The sequence below is a fragment of the Symphalangus syndactylus genome, chromosome 24 (genome assembly GCF_028878055.3).
Source record: "Symphalangus syndactylus isolate Jambi chromosome 24, NHGRI_mSymSyn1-v2.1_pri, whole genome shotgun sequence".
In the NCBI taxonomy this organism is placed as follows: domain Eukaryota; kingdom Metazoa; phylum Chordata; class Mammalia; order Primates; family Hylobatidae; genus Symphalangus; species Symphalangus syndactylus.
Window position 1 is genome coordinate 44,830,574 of NC_072446.2, and position 12,921 is coordinate 44,843,494.

The window sequence follows — 12,921 nt, forward strand, 5'->3', positions numbered from 1 at the left end:
ATTCATTGTCATGATAAGCATTCATTTTTTTCAAATACTGTCTCTGATGTTTTGCTTTAAGTATATGTAGTAAGTTCTATATAAGTAGGGATTATTTTATCTTTTAATTTAATTAATAGTTCCAAGGTCAAATGGTTTGAATTTATAGTTTGCTAGTGGAAATTATACCATTGTCTGATACGTCCCAGGGTTCAAGATCTATTTGCTGATCCTGTGCTGCTCATTTTGAAGGGAGAATGTGTGTTGTCATAATGGAATTAGCTATGGAGGTGGACTTGTAGAAAAAATTTATAAACATTTAATCTTGCTGATTTTATTATCTGGAACTTTTTTCTAGGCATTTTCTATTAATGAAGATTGGCAAAAAAACCCAGCATCTGTTCATTAAAGAATTCTGGAAATATGGCAGTGGTGGCCTAGTTTCTGCATCCCCCCAAACATAGTCGTTAAAACACATCACACAACTAGTCTAGCAAAATCAGAGAAACATGAGCAACATCTATAATAAAACTTGGTCAGGCTAGGTGCAGTGGCTCACACCTGTAACTCCAGCACTTTCAGAGGCTGAGGTGGGCAGATGACTTGAGATCAGGAGTTTGAGACCAGCCTGGCCAACATGATAAAACCCCATCTCTACTAAAAATACAAAAATTAGCCAGGCGCGGTGGCAGGCACCTGTAGTCTCAGCTGCTCAGGAGGCTGAGGCAGGAGAATTGCTTGAACCTGGAGACAGAGGTTGAAGATCAGATGGTTGTAAGCGTGAAGCCTTATTTCTGGGCTCTCTATTCTGTTCCATTGGTCTATGTATCGTTTTTGTACTAGTGCCATGCTGTTATTGTTACTGTAGCCCAGTAGTATAGTTTGAAGTTGGGTAACCTGATGCCTCCAGCTTTGTTCTTTTTGCGTAGGATTGAACTGGCCCAATCTCTATTCTCATTGCTGCTGCCTTTGTTCAAGCCCATTAATTTCTGATGAGACTCCTGCAATGGTCAGGTCAGGTTAGTAGTTTTCCTCCAGGTTCTTTTCTTTCCCCATACATAGATTCAAACTATTTTCTTTGCCTGGAACACAAATGCTTTCCTGAATATGAATTTAAAGTCATATCTTATTACAGTTTTTAGGTACACAGATTTTAGGCATTTTCATGTTTTTCATCAGAAGAGCTGTTTGCCAGCCCTGGGAGTGGCACAGGTGGCACCCAGAGATCTTGTAGGAGATTGGATCTCTAGAGCTTTTCTTACACATCCCCCTTCCCTCTGGGGGAAAGAGAGCTGTCAGGCTGTATTCTTTCTTAGCTGGACAACCCAAAGGAAGCCCCAGAGTTGTTCAGGGGCTCATGCTCTTTCCAGACTCTACCTCAGCAAGTCATTTGTGTGGGCACCTCTTAGACAGTGTCATTATCAATAACTGCAGCCCCTCCATAATCTCATTTCTAAACGTTCCACATTCCACCCTGCTTCTTCTGTGGTGGACACTGTTGGTGCCTTGCCCAGATCTGTTTATCTTTACCTGGCTGGTGCAATGCACCCAGTCACCTGATGCTGTGCAATTTGGCTGTTGTCAGTTCATAGCTGACCCTTTCTCTGAAGAATTCTCTCAGCAGATTGGAGCTGTCTTACCCAGGAACACCTAGAATACTATGCTCTATCCGCAGGATGTCCCCTAGTGTAGTGACCAACCAGTTTGCCTGGAACTCTCCCAGTTTTAGCACTGAGTCTTGTGTCCCAAGAAACCCCTCAGTACTGGACGAAATGGGATGGTCACCCTGGCCCCCAGCCGCTGACTGGCTGTATGGAGGTACATGAGTCTGACCCTGTTTCTACATGGGAAAATTCATGTTCCAGGGCTCCCCTTGGGATCAGGTCGAAGCTATACTTCAGCTGAGACCACCTTTTTGCTTATCCTCTCCTTCTTCCTACTACCTTGCTTGTCTCACTTCCTGATGTTTGTCAAAAGAGCATTCCCTCAGTAAATCACTTGTACAGGAATCTCTGTCTCCAGCTCTGCTTGCAGGGGATCTTACCTGAGACATTTTCCAATCTTTTCAGATCTTTCTCTCTAATACCCTAACAGTTTTTGATCTGCACGTGGGTCTATAATTCATTGATTCTTTCTCTCTCCCTCTCCTGTTCTCCTTCTTAACTCTAATATCTTCTTTTCATTTTTCAAATTCCTACCACCTTTTCTTCTGTTTTCATTCTCAGTTAATGGCCTTGCTTCCTGCTTCTCTTTTGAAAGACAAAGGTCAGAAAACGATTTCCACAAACTCCTACCACCACATTTCCCCTTCACCTACATCTGTGCCCCTTTATTGTTTTCTTTTCTGTAGATCAGTGCTGTCTCATAGAAGTTTCAGGCATCATGAAAATGTTCTGTATTTACCCTGTTGTGTCACTGGCCACATGTGGTTATTTCACACCTGAAATGTGGCTAGTGTGAGTTAGCTGAATTTTTTACTTTCCGTTCTTAGTTCTCATCTTACTTGATCTGGCACCAACATTTGATACAGTTAATCCTTCCCTCCTCTTTTAAACACTTTCTTTAGTTGGCTTCCAGGACACCACATCCCCTTGATATTTTTTTTAATTCCGTATTCTTTCTCAGCCTCTTGAGCTGGTTTCTCTTCAGCTGACTGACTTCTGAATGATGTCAGACCAGGGCTTAACCCTTGGTCCGTTGCTGTCTGTTTATTCACTCTTGGTGACCTCATATAGTATCTTGGCCTTTATACTTGGTGACTCTCAAATTTGTATTTGCAGCCAAGACTTTTTACCTGATCCCCTATCTCCAGCTCTTTAATTGATGTCTCAACCTTCTGGCTGTGTACTAGGCATCTTATGCTCAGCATGTCCCACACTCATCTTTTTCTCAAGGCTGCTCTTCCCCCAGATGTCCCTATCTCAGTTAATGGCCACTCCATACTTCTATTTACTTAAGGCAGAAATCTTGGGTCATCTGTGACTTCTTGTTTCTTCACACCCCATATTGGTATATTTATTAGTTATCTCTCGCTACGTAACAGATTACCACAAACTTAGCAGCTTAAAACAGTTGCATTTATTATCACCATTTCAGTTGGTCAGGAGTCCTCTGTAATCAAGGTGTCAGCTGGCCTGCATTCTCATCTAGAGGCCTGAGTGAGGAAGAATTCATTTCCAAGCTCACTCAGGTTGCTGGCAGAATCAATTTCCTTGTGGTTATAGAACCGAGGGTCCCAGCTTTCTGCTGGCTATTCACTTGAGGCTGTCCTCAATTTACGGAGGCTGCCTTCAGCTCCTAGAGCTTACCTCAGTTCCTAGAGGCCACCCAGTTTCTTGTCAGCTGGGCTTCACCAGTATAGCTGCTTACTTCATCAGGTCACAAGGAGAGTCTCTAGACTGAGTCTGCTAGCAGGATGGATGTCACAGAAATGATATCCTATCATCTTTGCCATATTCTGTTGGTTAAAAGCAAGTCATAGATCCTGCTTACCTCCTAGGGGAGGGGATTGTACATGGGTATGAATACCAGGAGGTGGACATCATAAGGACTACCCCAGTGTCTGACACAATAGGTCAAATCTTGTTAGCTCTACCTTTAGAATCTATCCCAAATCTGATCACCTCTAGTGCTGCCACCATGAGAAGAGAAGGTAAAATTAAAGGCACAAAAGTGATTGCGCCTTCTGCTGTTACACTAGATGTTATGAAAGGCACATATTTACCATTATGTGATTTTACCCTAACATCCTCCCTGTCTCTTGAAGCAAGAAATCTGGGAGTCTTTAGATATTTCCGTATGTTCTCCTCTTCATACCATAATTTCATATTAAGCCCCCTCAACTCTGTCACCAAATACATGTCATATTTATTCTTTTATCTTTATGTACAGCCTGCTGTTATCTCTTACTTAGTCTTCAGCAGTAGGTTTCTCTCAAATCTGTTCATTTCCATTTATTCCTATTAATCAAATTGCTAAACATGAACTGGGGTGCCATTTAACAATATAAATAATATCATTTACTACCTTCTTAAAACCCATCAGTGTCTTGCCTTTGGACTTAATGGCCCTGCATGATGGACCACTGTTTACCTTCCCAGACTCAGTCTTTTCCTCTCCTGCCATCATTCACAGCACTCCTGCCCCACCAACCTGCTTTCTTACCCAAAACGTACAATGTACATCATTACCTTAAGAGGCTGTGCGTTTGCCATTCCCTTGGTCTAGACTGTTCCTGCTGTTGTGCCTCAGGGCTGGTGTCTTCTTACCCTTTAGATCTCAGTGTGGTTTTCCCAGAGAGATCTCTGACCATCCAGTTCAGACATTTCTCCCTGTTCTTCCTCATTTTCTTTACGTCAGTGTTAGTGATTTTTTGTTATGTCAGTGCACGCTGTTGTACTTGCTCTTTGTCTGCCTTTGCCAAGTTCTTCGAGGTTGGGGACCTTGTTTACTCACTGCACTCAGAGCTTAGCTCATAGAAGGTACTCAGATAAGTATCAGATAAACAGGGGAGTAAATGATTTATTTCCTTCACAAACATCTGTTCCTGGAAATATGAATATCACCTATTACTTTTTTTTGACTGACGTACTTCATGAGCCACATTGTTTTTTAGATCATAACTTTTTTTTTCTACTTGATCAAGACATGATTTTCTACAGCTTTATTTGTTTCATGTAAATATTAGCATAGTTTCAAATAATGAACTTTCATGAAAATTTAATTTAGTGATTCATTTTAGAAGTAGTGTTTCTGGAACTTAGATTACAGATTTTTATTTATTTATTTATTTATTTTGAAATGGAGTCTCACTCTGTCATCCAGGCTGGAGTGCAGTGGTACAGTCTCGGCTCACTGCAGGCTCCACCTCCCGGGTTCACGCCATTCTCCTGCCTCAGCCTCCCGAGTAGCTGGGACTACAGGCGCATGCCACCACGCCCAGTTAATTTTTTGTATTTTTAGTAGAGACGGGGTTTCACCGTGTTAGCCAGGATGGTCTCAATCTCCTGACCTCGTGATCTGCCCGCCTCGGCCTCCCAAAGTGCTGGGATTACAGTCGTGAGCCACTGCACCCAGCCGGATTACAGATTTTATAGTCATTTATACTCTTACATTAAAGTATTTTAGGAATTGCCCTTCCTATCATTTTCCTCACAGTCCTGTTAACGCAAAACTTTTTAGTTGCATTAAAAAGCAGTTCCCATTTTGTTACCCAATGGTCCTCTTGTGAAATAAGTGGTCTTGGTCCCCTGGATTAAGATTGCCAGTTGAAACTTCATTACCAAATTTCCTTCTCTTGAGCAGAAAAGTTTTTTTTTTCTTTTTTTTAAGTTTAAAAAATATATATTAGGAAATCAATCAGCGGTCAAACAAATAAGCAAAGTAGCATCACCGAATCCAATAAATGTTAAAGCAGACTCATGGAACACCAAGTGTGACCTGACCTCTTACGTACCCCACAGAAACCACACTGGGGGAGATTCTGATAATTCTCGGTGATAGCCCAAAATCTAGAAGGAAGCAAACTGAGTGAGCATTACTGTTTTTGACTGTAACTGAAGAGTAGGAGACATAGTTGCTGGGGAGGATTAGGTGAAAGGGGGAGAAACTGACCAAGTGGCTGATTCCCTACCCAGAACTCAGGGCTTCTATCTAAATTAGAATATGATCTGAGCACTGTGGTAGACCACAAACAAAATCTCAGAGGAGAGGAGAGTCTGGGTATTTTATTCTAACAGACTGCACTCTCATCTGAGCCCCAACATTTCCTTAGACTTCAGAAGAGTAGATAGAACATAAAATACCAGCCCTCACGCTAAAGCTATGGAAAGGATAGAAATTCAATAAACTTGTCTTAGATACAGTGGGAACAGAATTAAGAAATCACCCACAGTTTGCAAATAAAATGTCTGGAGAGCTATGTCTAACCTCAAACAAGATGAAAGAAGTGGCATCGTAGCTAGTGCAAATATTCTATGATGAAAAAATAAAGAGGAAGAAAGACTGCAGCCTGTAAAATCTTAACAAGAACCCATCGTGGAGGAAAAGCAGCTTCAAGGAGCAGAAGGAGATTCCTTCCAACTGCTTCGTGCTGCAGATCAACTTAATGAGAATTTGAATTCAGAAAAACAAGCTAGAAGACAAGGTGATAATAACAGAAGAATTGGGAGGTTATAGGCCTAAAGAAATACGAATAAATTAGATACAGCAAAAATTAGAATGAAAATTTAATTACTGACAGGTTGAGATAATTGTAGTAATACATTGGAAAAATAAACAGAAAAGCAAAAACACATGAAGGACAGGAAGTGATCAAATAGAACTGTAATTGCTGTCACTGAAGAAAAGAACCTAACACACGTAACAGTTGGATTGAAACAGCACAAGGTGTTTCAGAAAAATTTTATAGTTTCTTCATGACAAAACCTGATTTGATCAAGTTATTGAACTTTTTGTGCTTGGAGTGTATCCAAGAAAAATAAAGTCATTGAACTTTTGGGATAAAGGACAAATTATTATTTGGGAGGCCTCAGGTAGTTCTGTGCTATCTGCTGGCTGGGGTCCTGTCTAGTCTCCACAGAGCCTTTGCCTTGGTCTTTAGGTGGCCCGATTGGGTTACCAGGCCATTATGGAGTTTGAAACCTGTACCCTGTGGTACATGATGGTCATTGGCTTGCCAGCCATCCTAGAGGGGTCAAGGGAGGTGCTGTCACTCTATGGAAGACATCTTTTTCTGAATTTCTGGAATCTATCTTTGCTTATTTGCTTGCTTAGGTCTTAGAATTAGTTGTTCATGATTCTGTTATCTTGGATTCAGCTCCCAGAAGGAGCATTTATCTGGTACTTGGAATTTATGTTTTATTGCATCAGTATCGTTCTTGTCTTATGTTTTTTTTCTCTGTGTTGAGAGATGATTAACAGCATGTTGTTTAAGTGTCTTCTGATAGTTCACCTTAGCCAGATTATGGGGACCTGCCAGCACCTAAGTGTCTCTAACAAGCTCTTGGTCTGACTTGTTGACAGAAGAGGAGCAAAATACATTAAGAGACAGATTGGGCACTCTCCGTGCCCTTTGACAGAAATGTGGAGACCTGTTTCTGTGCTTCCTCTGCTTCTTTCCTTTCTTTTAAACATACAGAAACAAGCCTCTGGCTTGAACATAAAGTCTATATGTGTAGTTGGAAGCTATATGAGTCCTTCTCAGGAAACACCTTTCATAGCCAGAATTCCACAAAAGCTTTGTAGTGGTATGCAGTCCATTTTATAAAAACATATTCCTGGATGGATTTATTTCTATTTGAAGTAAAATACAATATCATGTCATAAAAAAAATAGAGGTTGCAGGTAGGCAGAGAAGAAGAGAGAATGAGAATGATTCAGAATTCTTCAGGCTTCCAGGCAGAAAAGCAAACCATGAAAAAAGAGAGAAATAAGCTGGCCACAGACTTCTCCGTAGCAACATTTTCAATACCACCAGTGTTCAAGGGAGCAACATCTGCAAGGTTCTGGAGGAAAAAAAGGATGGTCCAAGGATAGTGTACCCAGCCAAGGTGTCATTCTGCTGTAAAGCTGGCAGGCGGAGATTCTCAAACAAGAGTTAATTCAGGGAAAGAGTACTATGAACTCTACTTAAACAAAACAAAACAAAACAAAAACCCACTTGACAGTGAAATCCAGAGGAGAATTGAAGAGCTCAAGAAAGAGAAGTTGTGGTAAAAGGACTATGAGGAGATTGATTCAGCTAAAATTCAGGACTGTGGAATTACTGTTACCGAATGTAGTGTAAATGTTAAGGACCTGGACATTGTAAAAATTTTATAACAAAAATTGGAAGAAGAAATGAGAGGCAATGTGGGTGCTAAGATTTTTCAGCTTTCAAAGCAAGAAGTTAGTGAATTCTGTACAAAAACAAATTGCATATAACTTTAAATTCAACCTCTAAATAATTTTTCATGTATTTTTAAGTATGCAATATTCCAAAAATATATAAAATAATAGTTATATGTGCAATTCATATTTAGTAGTTGTCACCATTTGTTATATTTGCTTCAGATAGTGTATAAAATATTTAAGATAAAAGGAAAGGCTTAGAGAAAATTAATACCAATGGATTCACCACCGGGTTAGAAAATAAAACACTGCTAACACAGATGAAGTCCCTTGCATGTCCCTCCAAAGTCCCAGAGATAACCTGTATCCTGATTTTGGTGTCAGTTGTTCATACTTTCATATGTATGTTATACTTTACATACATGTTATACATTACATATATAGAAAGCATAGTAGAATTAAATTTTCTGTTTTTAGTCTTTATAGTAACAATATTCTGCAATGTGCTATTTTAGCTTAACATTGTTTTGAGATTTATGTTGACATATCTTGCTGGAGTATATTTTTCATTCTGTATACTTATTCTTTATGTTATCTATCTGGATATTTTACCATTTATTTGTTGATTTTCAAGGGATGGACATTTATTTGTATTCTTTTTTTGCTATTGTGATAAACTTTCTTATACCTTTGTGCTTATATATGATAATGTTTTTCAAAATTTCTTAAATACTTGGAATATCCAGGTAAACTTTTATAGAAAAGAAACATTTACTTAAGATATAACAATATTGTTTCTTTTTGGTTTTTTTCCATTTTAAGAAAATAATTAAGATTAACACTTTATTAACAGTATTCTCTTATATGCATAGAAAGATGTCTGGAATGATGTTTACTTAATGATATTTATTTCTAGATCATGGAATGTGGGATCATTTTTAAAAACTTTTAGCTCTTTATTCTTTGTATTGGTTACATTCTTTATAATGAACATGTAGGATTTTTATAAAAACAGAGTTTTTCTCAAAAGCAAAAACTCAAAAGTGAGTACTTTAAGATATTGAATGTGATTATTCAATAATGCATGAATAAGTATAAATTGCATGGCAGGATTATAAATTATTTTCTTTTTGGCATTTTTGTATTTTAAGGTCTTTATATTCATAGTACAAGTGAAATGCTATAATGGTATTCTGGATTTTGAAAATGTGTTTTTAGTCAATTATATAAAGAAAAGGAAAGATTAGTAATGTTCTTTTACTTAATTATCGTCCCTTTTTTGGTACCTATCTTCAGTTTCTCATGATTAAATAAAAGTTATTGTAATAAAATTTTGAGTCCCTTGAGTACAATGCAACCTATAAACGATTTAGACTGTGTATAGAAGAGGTTTTCAGGAAGTGTTAGAACCTTCCAGTAGCTTTGTATTCCATTCTTTTCCCAGGATTTTGTAGTCCAGCTCCTCTTCCTGAGTTATCACGTGTCCAGTGGGCCCAGGTGTCAGGTTTATTTGTGAAGGTGACAAGTGCCCCCCTGCATCCATGGTAGATTTAGTGAGCATCTCCAAACTGGATTATGTCACAAATAAAATAGTATGAGATGTTCTGTCTTACTCGTTGGGTGAAAATATGATCTGTTTGTTTTGTAGGTATGACCTTGCTTCTAGGGAGTGGCTTCCACTAAACCATTCCGTGAACAGTGTGGTTGTTAGATATGGTCATTCTTTGGCATTATACAAGGTAAAGCATCTCCACTCTGGGCTAAGCAAGAAACTAAGTTTTCCTCAGTTACTTCATGTATTACATAGTTGAAAAGCTACCTCAGTGTTGGTTTTTAATTGGGGAAAACTTTTTATTGGGGGCTTTATATAATTGGCTAAGTTATAAGTAGAAATTAAAATGGAAACTTTTTTAACTCAAGAGATTTTAATGGCTTCAAACTGTAATGGGATATTATAATTATGGCACTAAATGGTTAAAGATGTAGATTAAAAAGTGTAGATTAGCTTTTTTTTTTATAAGCAAGTTTAGCCAAGAATAGCCACATTGTAATGTGGCTGAATAAACATTTTCATTTCCTCATTTTTATAGATAGATGGTAGGATGAGGCAACTTTATTTTTCCAAGTCCTTTTATACCGTAAAAGATTCGTGTGAGGAAGTCCAAGAAAACCGGTGAAGTAATAGAGATGTAAATATGATTAGTTTTATTTCCCTTTTTCCTTTTTTTATCCTTTTCCTAGTAACTCAATGAAAGGCGCCCTTTGCTAACCCTTAAAATTTTTTTAATTTATTTTTTATTGAGGTAAAATATACATATATAATAGTACCATCTTTACCATTTTTAAGTGTACAGTTTGGTGGTAATAAATACATTTACATTCTTTTTTTCCTTCTTCATTCTCCCCCGCCAGCCTGCCAGCCTCTGGTAACCACCAGTCTACTCTCTATCTTCATGAGATCCACTTTTTTAGCTCCTACATATGATTGATAATGTGATATTTGTCTGTCTGTGCTTGGCTTATTTTACTTAACATAATGACCTCCAGTTCAATCCATGTTGCTACAAAATGACTGGATGTCCTTCTTTTTAACGGCTGAATAATGCTCCATTGTGTATATATACACCACATTTTCTTTATCTAATTATCCATTGATAGACACTTATGTTGATTCCATGTTTTGGCTATTGTGAATTGTGCTGCAATTAACATGGGAGTGCAGATATCTCTTTGATATGTTCATTTCCATTCTTTTGGATATATACCCAATATCGAAATTGTTGGATCATAGGATAGTTCTATTTTTAGTTTCTTGACTAACCTTCTTTAAGCTGAGAATAATATTGAGCTTTTGTTCTTCTCTGTTCTCAGATTTAATCTTTTCAATGTTTTTAAAAATTTTGTTTGCATTTTTTTCCTAGGATAAAATTTACATGTATGGAGGAAAAATTGATTCAACTGGGAATGTGACCAATGAGTTGAGAGTTTTTCACATTCATAATGAGTCATGGGTGTTGTTGACCCCTAAGGCAAAGGAGCAGTATGCAGTGGTTGGGCACTCTGCACACATTGTTACACTGAAGAATGGCCGGGTGGTCATGCTGGTCATCTTTGGTCACTGCCCTCTCTATGGATATATAAGCAATGTGCAGGAATATGATTTGGGTAGGTATATTTTTTCCAGTAGATGCGTTTTGAACATGAGATTTAAAACCTCCAAGCTTATTATTTTGACTGTTTAGAAAGGTTCAACCTAATCTTAATTCAGTACTTTATCTTGAAACATGTTAAACACTGGGCCCAGGCGTGGTGGCCCACTCCTGTAATCCCAGCACTTTGGGAGGCTGAGGCGGGCGGATCACCTAAGGTCAGGAGTTCAAGACCAGCCTGACACCAACATGGTGAAACCCTGTCTCTACTAAAAATACAAAAATTAGCCTGGCCTGGTGGTGGGCACCTATAATCCCAGCAACTCAGGGGGCTGAGGCAGAAGAATCACTTGAACCCAGGAGGTGGAGGTTGCGGTGAGCCGAGATTGCACCACTGCACTCCAGCCTGGGGGACAGAGTGAGACTCCGTCTCAAAACAAACAAACAAACCCAACATAGTTAACATTGATGTATTACCAGTGAAATGCAGATTATTGATGCTCCTATGTAGTATGTATTTGTTACTGTCAATTTGGTAAGGAGCCAAAGATGATGCAAAGTGCTTTGGGTGTTTAAAATAAATAAATAAAAATGGTTCAAAACAACAAATATTGAAGAAAAAAAATATTTGCCTAGCCTTCTAGAGATTGGTTTAGTGGAGTATGATTTACCCTTAATAAAAAATATTTCCTTTGGTTAAATTTCATTGTATCTGTTGTTGTGCAGTAGGAATACCAGGTATAATTAACATTTTGTGGCAGTAGGCCTATAAAATATATCTGTATATTGGTCACCAAAGGTTGTAGGGAATTTAGTGTTCATTTGAGTGGAATCTGATCTTTTTAATAAATTGAGACAGGATCTTGCTCTCTCACACAGGCTGGAGTGCAGTGGCACAATCATAGCTCACTGCAGCCTTGATGCCCTGTCCTCAAGTGATCCTCCCACCTTAGCCTCCCTAGCAGCTGGGACTACAGGTGCGTGCCACCACTCCTGGCTAATTTTTTAATTTTAGTAGAGATGGGATCTTGCTATGTTGCCCAGGCTGGCCAACATAGCAGGCCTCAAGTGATCCTCCCACCTTAGCCTCCCAATGTGCTGGGATTACACATGTAAGCCACTTCGCCTGGCCCTGGGTGTTTTAAATTTAGTTAATTCTTTTCCTACATGGCATATTAGAACATCAGAACATAGAACAGATTGGAATTAGGCCACATGGCTTTGTTATAAGTTTTAGGTGGCTTTCTTTAAAATATAAAGATAAAAAAGTATATGTATCAGGTCTCCTGAAATCCATTCTCATGCCCTAAGCTCTTTGGACATTTTCAATAGTAGAGAGGAGGAGCCTGCCATGCTTGCCTTTAACTGTTTTTCCTTTCCAGATAAGAACACGTGGAGTATATTACACACCCAGGGTGCCCTTGTGCAAGGGGGTTATGGCCATAGCAGTGTTTACGATGACAGGACCGGGGCCCTCTACGTTCATGGTGGCTACAAGGCTTTCAGTGCCAATAAGTACCGGCTTGCAGATGATCTCTACCGATATGATGTGGATACCCAGATGTGGTGGGTACTTTTTCTTGAGCTTTCACTTTAAGGTGTAAATTCTGTAGAGGCAATTGTTGAGAAAATATTGTGCTCACTTTCTGTTTTCATTCCTGGCAGATAATTCTGTTCAGCATTATATATAGAGAAACTAGGAAATAAACAGAGGGTAATAAAGTAGCTAGTATTTATTTTGTTGCATTATTCTGTAATTCTGTAGTAGGTTGGTTAGAAAATACTTGAGTTTTTTTTAACAAATGTAAAACAAATTTGAGTTACAAAATAATGTAATTATAAAGCAATGGTTTCTCTTCTTTTTCCTCACATATTTGATACCCTGCTATGGATACTGTTTTATATTCTGTCTGTCATAAAAATTATCATTTTTAGTAGCTGTGCAATACTCCATTTTGTGGGT

General features: G+C 38.5%; 1 protein-coding gene across 4 annotated transcripts in view; it reads left to right on the forward strand.

The window, feature by feature from the left end:
- The window catches only part of ATRN (attractin), a 186,830-nt gene that overhangs the window by 70,599 nt on the left and 103,310 nt on the right, over positions 1 to 12,921 (forward strand). For all 4 annotated transcript variants that reach the window (XR_010119363.1, XM_055264937.2, XM_063633463.1 and 1 more), the window contains exons 7-9: positions 9,458 to 9,548; positions 10,731 to 10,974; positions 12,341 to 12,524. Coding sequence is in view for 3 of the 4 variants with exons in the window: in XM_055264937.2 (XP_055120912.2) it covers positions 9,458 to 9,548; positions 10,731 to 10,974; positions 12,341 to 12,524 (519 nt within the window). In the remaining variant the exon portion in view is untranslated. The remainder of the gene's footprint in view (positions 1 to 9,457; positions 9,549 to 10,730; positions 10,975 to 12,340; positions 12,525 to 12,921) is intronic.